The sequence below is a fragment of the Capsicum annuum genome, chromosome 4 (assembly GCF_002878395.1).
Source record: "Capsicum annuum cultivar UCD-10X-F1 chromosome 4, UCD10Xv1.1, whole genome shotgun sequence".
Lineage (NCBI taxonomy): Eukaryota > Viridiplantae > Streptophyta > Magnoliopsida > Solanales > Solanaceae > Capsicum > Capsicum annuum.
Window position 1 is genome coordinate 11,558,366 of NC_061114.1, and position 11,579 is coordinate 11,569,944.

An 11,579-nucleotide genomic window follows, 5' to 3' on the forward strand; every position below is an offset into this window, starting at 1 on the left:
ATGGAGAATGAACAATGGGACTGGGAAAAATTTAACCAAAAAAAAATCACAAGCAATCTACCAAATTTTAATGAAAACACTAATGATCAACCTGTGAGAGGAACAAGGTTGCTCTCTGAGATATACCAAAGATACAATGTGGCCATTTTAAAGCCTTCTGGATTTAAAGAGGTTGTCTTAGATCCTAAGTGGAAAGCCACAATGGAAGAGGAGCTTGCAATGACTGAGAAGAACAAGACCTGGCAGCTCATGGAAAAGCCTCAAGATATAAAGATCATCGGTGTGAAGTGGGTTTACCGTACAAAATTAAATGCTGATGGTTCTATTAACAAGATCAAGGAAAGACTTATAGTTAAGGGGTATGCACATATTTTTGGTGTTGATTATTCTGACACATTTGCTCCAGTTGCTAGGCTCGACACAATCAGGTTGCTTCTTACTACTGTTGCACAACGTGGCTAGAAAGTGCACCAGATGGATGTCAAATCCGCATTTCTTAATGAAGTTCTTGAAGAAGAAATCTATATCGAGCGACCTGAAGGTTTTGTTGTAGATGGAAAAGAAGAGAGTCTACCGACTACATAAAGCTCTTTATGGCCTAAAACAGGCACGAAGAGCTTTGTATAGTCGAATAGATTATTATTTGCTTAGCCTCGATTTTGAGAAAAGTGTTTTAGAATTTGCACTATATGTTAAATGCAATAACAGTGGGATTCTTGTTGTTTCTCTTTATATTGATGACCTTTTGATTATAGGAAGTAGCGCAAAGCTCATTGATGAGTTCAAGTAGGCTATGATGCAAGCTTTTGAAATGTTTGATCTTGGTCTGATGACTTATTTCCTTAGAATGGAGATTACACAGGGAAAAGATGAGTTTTTCATTTGCCAAAAGAAGTACGCGAAGGAAATTCTCAAGAAATTGAAAATGGAAAATTGCAAAGAGATGAATACTCCCATGAAACCAAAAGAGAAACTAAGAAAAGATGATAGAGCCGAAAAGGTAGAGGAAACATACTTCAGATGTTTCATTGGTTGTTTAATGTATCTTATAGTAACAAGACCCGGTATATTGTATGCTATAAGTATTCTATCAAGGTTCATGCATTGTCTGAGTGAAGTACATCTGAAGGCAGCAAAAAGAATTGTGCGATACATCAAAGGAACTATCACCTATGAAGTCATGTTTTGAAGGTGTCAACCTGTGAAACTTTTTGGGTACTCTGATAGTGATTGGGGAGGTTTCAAAGATGACTCGAAAAGTACTTCAGGGCACTGTTTTAGTCTTGGTTCTGGGATTTTTTTTCATGAAGTTGTAAGAAATAGGACATTGTGGCTCAATCTACTACCAAAGATGAGTTTGTGGAAGCTACACCAGCAGTAAATCAAGCATTGTGGCTGAAGAAAATTCTGATTGATCTAAATATAGAACCAACAGGAAGCATTGAAATATTCGTGGACAACCAAGCAGCAATAGCTATTTCTCACAATCCTGTGTTTCATGGAAAATCTAAGCACTTCAATATCAAGTTTTTCTTCCTGAGAGAAGTTCAAAAAGATGGAGATGTGATTCTTGTCTACTGCAAGACGAAAGAACAATGGGCTGATATATTCACTAAGCCTTTACCTGTCAGCAAATTCGAGCTTTTCAAACAAAAAATTAGAGTTTGCATTTCATAAAGCAAGGAGGAGTGTTGAGAGTTGCTTTAGGAATGCACGCCTTTCTTTGTTTTTTTTTCTCCAGTTTTTTTAACGTACAAATCCTAGTTAAATTAGGAGTCCTATATTTGGTAGGAAACTAATTAGTTATTTTAATTTTGGTAGAAATAGGTTGTTTCTTTGTCCAATTTTTAGTTGTAATAGCAACTATTTAAGTTGCTAAGTTGATGATCAATAATAGACGGTCTTTTAACAAGAAAATAAGTTGTCTCTCTACATATTCTCTTCTTCAAACTCCATCTCTACTTTAGCGTCTAGCTTTTGAATTGAATTCCTTTTATTTCCCTTTAATGGTTTTAAACCAATAGAGCTGTTCAACCACTCAAGATTTTATAAACCATAGTTTTTCAAAGATCTTTACTGCCTCTCCTTTCTATCAAAAAAAAATATACTCATGAAGGAGAGATGCAGTAGATAGATATGGCTGGAAAAGGTAAAGGTCCAGCAATCGGTATTGATCTTGGAACCACATACTCTTGCGTTGGTGTTTGGCAACATGGTCGTGTTGAAATCATAGCTAATGATCAAGAAAATAGAACGACGCCATCTTATGTTGAATTCACTAACTCTGAACATCTCATTGGCGATGTTGCTAAGAACTAGGTCTCTATGACCCCGATCAACACTATTTTTAATGCAAAAAGGTTGATCGGTAGGAGATTCAGTGATGCCTCATGTCACGACCTGAGTCGGGCCCCTAGACGTAACAAGCATCCCGAACCATGAAGGCCCAGACGCTCTTCTAAATTTGGAAATCATGCACAATATTCATATTGTAAAAGAAAATTTACAGAAAATAATACAAGACGGTACCATGGTCAAACTCATAACTTGAACAATTTGAAAAGAAATTCTGAATATTCTAGACATATGACACTCGTAAGCGAAATCTCTAACATTACAAGATCCATCATATGTCTAAAACAAAGTTGGGACAAGACCCTCAGTTGGACTCAAAACAACATGCAATAACAATTCTCTAGAACAGGCCTTCTGAAAGAAAGAAGGCTCACCAACTGCGCACTGCTGTCTGACATTTCTACGATTTAGCAGGACCCATAGACTAAGCTTCAGACCCTAAAATATAGAGGGTCAATACAAAAGTACTGGTATGCAATCAAAAATAATGAATTTATATATATAAAACATAGGTGATAGCAAGTCATAAATCAATTCCATTCTTTGTATTACTTCTGAACTAGGTGGTACACCCTACATTTCTTAAAGTATCCCATGGGCTATATGGGATCCGCCCTTGAATCGGAGGCCAAGCCCCCAACCTGCGTTTGCCGCAAGAGTTGGAGTTTTTTATTCTGATTTTGATATGCCACAGGGCACTAGGCCAGCGTATAATCCCTCTTGGGGAAATAATAAACCCATATCAACAAAACACGCTTCTGGGCAATGAATCGAGTGACCCATGCCTACTTCGGGTAACCACCTAATTCTCTTAGTGCCCATTTTTATCCTGTTCTAAACATGCATCTTTTTGAATTCAAAATCTGAAATTTGAACTAAAATCTGTATTCTGTTTTGAGTTTATCATGGCTTTATCTGATTTGGTATCGTCATACCAAGACTTGCAAGTCGTATATCTGAGCCATAACATAAAGTTTGGACCACCATACTTCAAACGATTCGAGAAGATTTATACTTAGAAATATTTGTCAAATTATATAAAGATTACTGTTTTAAGCTTTTTCAACAACATGTGGTGATCATGAAATTTGTGACAAAAGATGCAATCTTCTTAATAACATCTTTAACTTTTAACACCAAGTAAAACACCCTATCTTGAGTTCAAACCATAATCTAGTCATAAACAAAATCAAGGTATTTATATCATGCTTCCAATAATGCATTTCGAATAAATTATAACTTACGAAAACAAGAAGCTTGTAAACAAGAGAGGGATTTCTAATAGCCCATGCTCTCAATTCATCATTCAAACTCATCAATGCGTACATATATATATATACACTTAAACATGATTATAAATCAAAGTTAGGGGATCAAGACCAAATCAATTATACCATTAAAGAATTCATAAAGAAAAATCGTAACATAAGTTCCAAAACTCCTTCAAGAATTCATGATTTCGCAATGTTTAAATGTTGTTGAAACAATTTCCTTATACCCATTTAGTTTTAGGAAAAACCCCACGTACCTTAACTGTGAAGAATCACGAAGAAATTTTGAAAAGATTTAACCTTTAAGCTTGATTGTCCAAACCCTAGTTGTTTTCTCCTCTTGGGTTCTTGAAAAATGAACTATGGATCTTAGAGAGTTGAAACATTATTTATGACCTAATATCATTTAAGGATGTTTAGGGACGGAATCTGGGTGAGGGGATATGACTAAAGTGCCCCTAAACCCTTTAGGAATTGAAATAACACATAAAACAATTTTAGATTCACGTCAGGTTTCGTGTCAAGGCGCAGTCTATGCGACGCGTCAAGATCGCGTTGGCTTACTGCCTCACACGAAAAATGCCATAATTTTTTGCTCGATTATTGGATTTTGACAAAATTGATATCGTTGTAAAGCTAATTCAATTATATACAATTTGGTGGGTCTTGATATTAAAAAAATTCTATGTGTATTGAAAGTTATACACATTCAAATTAGACCATTGTAGAATCGAATATCCAACTTTGGATGAATGAATGACTCTTAGCTCAACTTTGCTCTAAGTGATTTTTATGAACACTTTTTACCTCATAATCACTTCATACACTAGGAGAAGGATCATGTCACATGAATTTAAATATAAACCATAGAATTTGAGCTTCGCACGTAGGAACCACGATTCAATTTCTAGCTCAAAAATGCAGGGTGTTACACCGCAGTGCAGAGCGACAATAAACACTGGAAATTTAAGGTCATTTATGGACTTGGTTATAAGCCAATGATATCTTATATGGTGGCCGTACAAGGTTGAAAAGAAGAAGTTTGCTGAGGAGAAAATATCTTCTATGGTGCTCGTTAAGATGAGGGAGATTGTTGAAGCTTTCTTGGGTTCCACTGTCAAGAATGCTGTGGTTGCCATTCCATCCTACTTTAATGACTCTCAATGTATACCCACCAAGGATGCTGGTGTTATTTCTGGTCAGAATATGATGTGTATTATCAACAAGCCAACAACAGCTACCATTGCTTATAGTTGGGATGATAAAGCAACTAGTGTTGGTTCGAAGAATGTGTTGATCTTTGATCTTGGTGGTGGTACCTTCGATGTATCTCTCCTCACTATTGATGAAGGTATCTATAAAGTTTAGGTTACTGCCGGAGACATTCATCTTGGAGGTGAGGACTTCGACAATAGGATGGTCAATTATTTTGTTTTGGAATTCAAGAGGAAGAACAAGAAGGATATCAGTGTTAATCCTAGGTCACTTAGAAGTGTTAGGATCGATTTGCGTGCACACACACTAGATCTATGGAAAGAATGAAGAAAACTAGAGAGAAAGTTCTCAAGGAGAGAGAGATAAGTGAGAATAAATTACGTGGTAACACCCGTGAGTAAACTCCATGGTGGATGAGCTATTTATATTAATGATTCAAAGTATATCCAGTTACACAGAGAAATGAGAACAAAAGTTACAACCTAAAAAAGGTACACTTCGGTTTCTATATATATATATGTGAATATTAATATATAACAGTACATCACATATTAATCAAACTTGAGAGAGTGTGAAGAGGATGCTTTCATCCACAACTCAGACCACAATTAAGATTGATTATATTTACGAGGATATTGATTTCAATTCCACCATTACTCGTTCTAGATTTGAAGAGCTTAACTTGGATCTATTCGAGAAGTGTATGGAACCAGTTGAAAAGTGTTCAAGAGATGCTAAGATAGATAAGATTTGTATCCATGATGTTGTACTTGTTGGTGGCTCCACTAAAATTCCCAAGGTTCAGTAACTCCTACGAGATTTCTTTAACTGGAAAGAGCTCAGCAAGAACATTAACCCTAATGAGCCTATTGCTTATGGTGTTGCTGTACAAGCTATAATTTTAAGTGAGAAAGGTAACAAGAAGGTGAAAGACCTATTGCTTTTGGATATCACCCCTCTTTCTGTTGGTCTAGAAACTGCTGGCGGTGTCATGACCATGTTGATCCCTAGAAACACCACTATCCCGACCAAGAAAGAGCGGGTCTTCTTGATACAAGTTAAATGGTCGCCTTAGATTTTTATGACATCTTTGGAGGCAAAAACCTAAAGGCTCAAGACTTGGTCTCCTTGAGAGCACAAGGATATGAGAGGAAGGCCTGTTTTGAGCATGACTTAAAGCAATCCCGTGTATGGAAGGTTTCTTGGAATCTTACTTTGATGTTAACCTGAGAACCACAAGCCTTGAAGACTTAAGGACTCTCAGGTTTGGACCACCTTTGTTTGTTCACGGTTTTGGTTCCCTTTACTAAGGGAATTTTGGTCACTTAGCCTTAAGGGCATTTTGGACAATTCATATTATCTTCCAACACACCAAGGACACCCTTGTTCATTAAGGGCAGTGTGGTTTTTTCATCTTCCTTTGTAATATACTATAAGTAGTACATTTTAGGTCTTTTCTCTTTAGTTTATGAATGATGAAATATTGAAACATTGAAATTCCTCTCTTTAAGAGTAGAACACCTTAGTTTATTCTGAGTTAGGGCTTTAAATAGAAATTGTAGTTTAGGGCTTGAAAAAGCTAGTATTGACCTTTGCTTGGAAATAGTGGATCTTGAGGTGCGTTGGTTCCCTTGGCGGTCACCGTAAGAGTGTGGTGTTGATTATTACATTCATTAGGGGTTAGTGTTGAAATACACTTGGTACTTGGTTCTTAATATTGTAATAATCTTTGTCTCACTATCTATCCTTTTCATTCTTGCAAACTTATTGTGTTGTTCTTGTTCTCTACTCTCGGTTTGTGTTTGTTCTTGTTGGCTGAAATTGTTGCCTTCTTGTTCTTCATTTTATGTGTTGCTAAGATATTTTGGGTTGGCTTAAATAGGTGTCAAACACCTTGTTATCTTCTCATTCTAGTGTTGCGTTATGAATCTGAGAGAGGTCTCCAATTGGTCCAAGGATCTTAGTGATTTGTGGACTGTTTTGGAGTGTGTTTGTGGGCTGTTTTGAGTCACTTTATGAGATCCTTGTTTTTCTTGTATCATTTCTTCTCAACCTACTCAGACAACCAGCTAGGAGTATTGATCAAGGTCTATGAAGGTGAGAGAACTAGGATGAGGGACAATAACTTGCTCGGTAAATTTGAGCTCTCTGATATTAGTCCTGCCCCCCAGGGTGTTCCACAGATCACAGTTTTCTTTGACATTGATGCCGATGGCATCTTGAATGTTGCTGCTGAGGACAAGACTACTAGACAAAAGAACAAGATCACTATCACCAATGATAAAGGCAGACTCTCCCAGGAAAAGATTGATAAAATGGTTCAAGAAGAAGATTGAGGATGCCATTAAGTAGGTCATCTAGTGGCTTGATGCCAACCAGCTAGCTGATTCCAATGAACTTGAGGACAAGATGAAAGAGTTGGAGAGCATCTGCAATCTGATTATTGCCAAGATGTACCAAGGTGCTGGAGATGATATCTGTGCTGACATGGGTGATGATGGTCCTTCTCCTAGCGGCGGCAGTGGTGTTGATCCTAAGATTGAAAAGGTAGATTAAGTTGTTTCTGTTCCTCATGTTTACTTTTATCCCCAAGAACTGCTTTTATTTTTTCCGCATGATGGTTTTTAGTTAACGGTGATACATTTGTGTATTTTGGCTTGTTATAAAGTATACTAGTAGCTATGTATGTCCATTAATCTTCTTGTTGTATCTACTGCTTTATTACCATTTACTTGTCTTAGGAGGAGAAAAAATAATGGAGGAGAAGGATGAGGAAGCGAGTTCTTTTCAACAAGATCAAGGAAGAGGAGCTCCAGATCGGAGATCACATTTACACATGGAGATTTGGCTATATCTACTCCCATCATGGTGCACATTTCTGGATCACTCACTTCGTTAAAGTTTTTTTTTTTAAATCTCTCCCTCAGAGATGTCACTTTTTTTGGTCTCTTGGTGAGTTGGATCTGTCAAAAACAAAGGGAACAGGGAGAGTAAAGCTACAAGGAGAAAATATAAGGAAATGGTAGTTGTAAACTGCTACAAACAAACTACATGGAAAAGGAAAAGCTAAACTTTCTTTTCATTTTCTATTTTTCTGGATGGTTCATTACATAGGCTATATATATATATCTATAGTGTGTGTGTGTGTGAGAGAGAGAGGATTACAAACCACAAAAAAAGTAAAATATCTCACACAATTCTAAGTACATATGTGGCTAACTAAAAAACACTCATTTTAAACCAAACAACTTGTCTACTACCAAAATATCTAATATCTAGGAGTTTCTAGAGAAATTTTATTTCCTAACACTCCTCCTTAAGAGTTTTCATTGAAACTCCCTGAAACATCCATTGAAACTCAAACTTGTTGGTAGGAAGAGCCTTGGTTAGATATCGGCTTGTTTTTCTTCACTTCTGCAGTGTACCAGTTTAACTTCGCCATTCTTCTCAGCATCTCATAAAGCATGAAATCTGAAGTTGATATGCTTCGTCCTTCAATGTTGTACTAGATTTTCAGCCATAGCAATGGCTGATTTATTGTCCACATAGATCATTGTTTGTTCTTTGGAAAAAAATCCAATTCAAACAATTTTTTTCTCAACCAAATTCCTTGATTTGTAGCATATGCAAAAGCCACGTACTCGACTTCTGCTAAAGATTGAGCTACGATATCCTACTTCTTTGTGGTCCAAGAAAAAATTCCTGAACCAAATAAGAAAGAGTAACCAGATGTGCTTTTGTAATTGTCCAAGCATCCACCCAAATCACTATCTGAATAGTCAATAAGAGATCCATTCTCCACAATTCTATACCAAATTCCATAATCTGTTGTCCCTCTAATGTATATCAGCACCCTTTTAGAAGCTCCAAAATGCTTAGTGCTGGGACATTGCATATATCAGGACAATAAACTAGCAGCAACCATCACATCTGGCATGGTAGTAGTCAGATACAACAAGCATCCAATAACGCTTCTATAAAGTTTTAAATCAGCCCTCTCTTCTCCATCATCCTTCATCAACTTTTCATTCACAACAAGTGGAGTTGCAACAAGTTTGCACTTATCAAGCTTGATCTTTTTCAAGAGATTCAAGGCATACCTCTTTTGGGATAAGAAAATTCCTTCAGAAGATTGAGAAATCTCCATTCCCAAGAAAAACTTCATCTCTCCTAGATTAGACATTTCAAAAACTTTTAGCATTGCATTTTTAACTTCTTGAACCTCAAGAGAATCTTCACCTGTGATAATCAAATCATCAACATAAACAGCTATCACAATCAACTTCCCATCAACTTTCCTTTTGAAGTATAAAGTAGGCTCATTTAGGCTTCTGTTGAAGCCTTGAGACAGCAAATGAGTATCCAGCCTACTATACTAAGCTCTTAGAGCATGTTTAAGGCCATAGAGAGCCATTTTAAGCTTATACATATTATCTTCTTCACCTACAACTTTAACACCTTTAGGTTGTTCAACATAAATATCTTCCTTAAGAAATCCATTTAGAAATGCAGATTTGCCATCTAAATGGTAGATTTTTCACTTGTATTGTGCTGCAAGAGCAACTAGAAATCTTACTATTTCATGCCTCATGATAGGATCAAACGTATCTCCAAAGTCCACTTTAGGCTACTGGAATAGCCTTTAACTACAAGTCTGGCTTTATGTTTGAAGATGGAGCCATCTAGATTGAACTTCGTTCTATAGACCCATTTGACACCAATAATGTTCTTTTGTTCGGGCCTATCAATCAACTCCCAAGTATCATTTTTATTAATCATGGTAAGCTCTTCCTCCATTGCTAAAATCCAAGCTTTATGACTTGTTTCTTCTTCAAAAGAAGATGGTTCTACAGGAGAAAAATTGCACTGCTTATAAGTTTCAGCTAGCGACCTGGTCTTCAAAATAGGAGAATCTGAAGTTAATTCAACATCTGAATTGTGCTCTTTTCCAATAATAGGATTGGAAGAAATATTACTTGTCTATGGATTTAGAGTTGCAATTGAAGTACTTCCTTCTTGGTTCTTTACAACAATATCTCAATCCCAATCATAGTGGCTAGACTCATCTACCACAAAATCTCTACTGATAAGCACCTTCTTCGTACTAACATTGTACACTTTGTACCTTTTTTTAGTTGTGCTATAGCCTAGCAGAATACAAAGTTTTGCCTTGTTGTCTAATTTCCCTGTTTTAGAATCTAGAACATGGAAATAACACACATAACTAAATACTTTCAAGTTCTCATAGACGGATTTATACCCCTTCATGATTCAAATGGTGTCGTGTCTTGGAGTGCTCAGCAAATAGACGGTAGTATTGACTGCCTCAGCCAAAAATATTTAGGCATCTTCTTTTCTGCCAACATGCATCTCGCCATCTCCATCATTGTTCTCTTCATCCTCTCAAAAACCTCGTTCTATTCTGGAGTGTAGCTAATAGTCAATTATTGTTGAATACCCAAGTTTTTACAATACTTGTTAAACTGATGGGAAGTATATTCAATTCCATTATCTGACCAGATATACTTCAACCAGCAGCCACTCTCCCTTTCTACTATAGCCTTGAATTCTTTGAAAACAAAAACATCTGAACTTTGCTACTTAAAAAATAGACCCATGTCATTCGAGTTAGATCATCTATAAAGAGAATAAAGTATTTACTTCTACTCAAAGAAGCCATCCTCATTGGTCCACATATATTTGTATGAACTAACTCTAGCTTTTCGTTCACCCTCCAAAGACTTCCTTTAGGAAAGTATCGTCTATGCAATTTACCAAATTTACATGACTCACAAATATCTCGACATATGTCAATTTTGGATACGTCAAGCACCATACCCTTGGATTGCATGTACACCAATGAACTAAGGTTGTAATGACCGAACCTTTTGTCCCAAAGCCAAGTATCACTCATTTCAACATTGAAAGAGCAACTTTCAGCAGAATAGCATTAGATTGGAAAGTAATTTCTAATCATGCTAATTTTAGATACTTCATATCTTTTAGGATCATAAATGACACATTTTTTACCCTTAAAATTAAGTGAATAATTATTATAAAGCAACTAAGCAACATTTTTACAAGTTTTGAGTCAAGCTTGGCACAAAAAAAACATTATTTACGATTTTCATACCTTCATCCATAGGAAATTTCACTAACTCTCTTCCTTGAGCTTGCACCAGTGTACCATCTCCAAGCTTCACTTTGGTCCTATCAGACCTGTCCAAGCTAACAAATAGATTTTCATCAATCACCATGTTCCTTGTGCATGCACTATGGGCATGCCAATTATATCGATCAACATGTGATGTGTACGAAGCCATCAATACCTTCTCCTCTGATTTTTTCAACTTGGCGATCTTTCACAAATTTACTCCTTGGGAAGACGGACCACTTTGAGTTTGCTTTTGCATGCAATACCTCTTAATCTGTCCATACTTCTTACAATATCTACATTGAATAGGAGACTTCTTGGACTTCTACCAACAATTCTTCTCCAAGTGGTTTGTCTTCTTATAAATACCACAAGGTGCAAATTTTCCTTTCCTTGATAATTCACCTTGGTATTCACTAGACTTCACCTCTCCACAATGGAAATCTCCACAGTGGTCTGAAGAGACTTTTCTACCTTTCTTTTGTTGCTTGAATTTATGCCTTACTTGAAAGGAATCTTCGACTATCCCTTCACTTCGCATAGTTTCCGTTGCTCTTGGATTTGCAATTTAGATATCATCTCAG

The 11,579-nt window shown here is 36.5% G+C and overlaps 1 protein-coding gene and 1 pseudogene across 1 annotated transcript; both read left to right on the plus strand.

The window, feature by feature from the left end:
- On the plus strand, positions 1–462 carry LOC124897909 (uncharacterized mitochondrial protein AtMg00820-like). Its single transcript, XM_047411519.1, has one exon. The coding sequence runs from the start codon at positions 1–3 to the stop codon at positions 460–462; it is 462 nt and encodes a 153-aa protein (XP_047267475.1).
- A 1,674-nt stretch (positions 463–2,136) lies between these two features.
- Positions 2,137–7,397, plus strand: LOC107869828 (annotated as a pseudogene).
- The last annotated feature ends 4,182 nt before the right edge of the window (positions 7,398–11,579 follow it).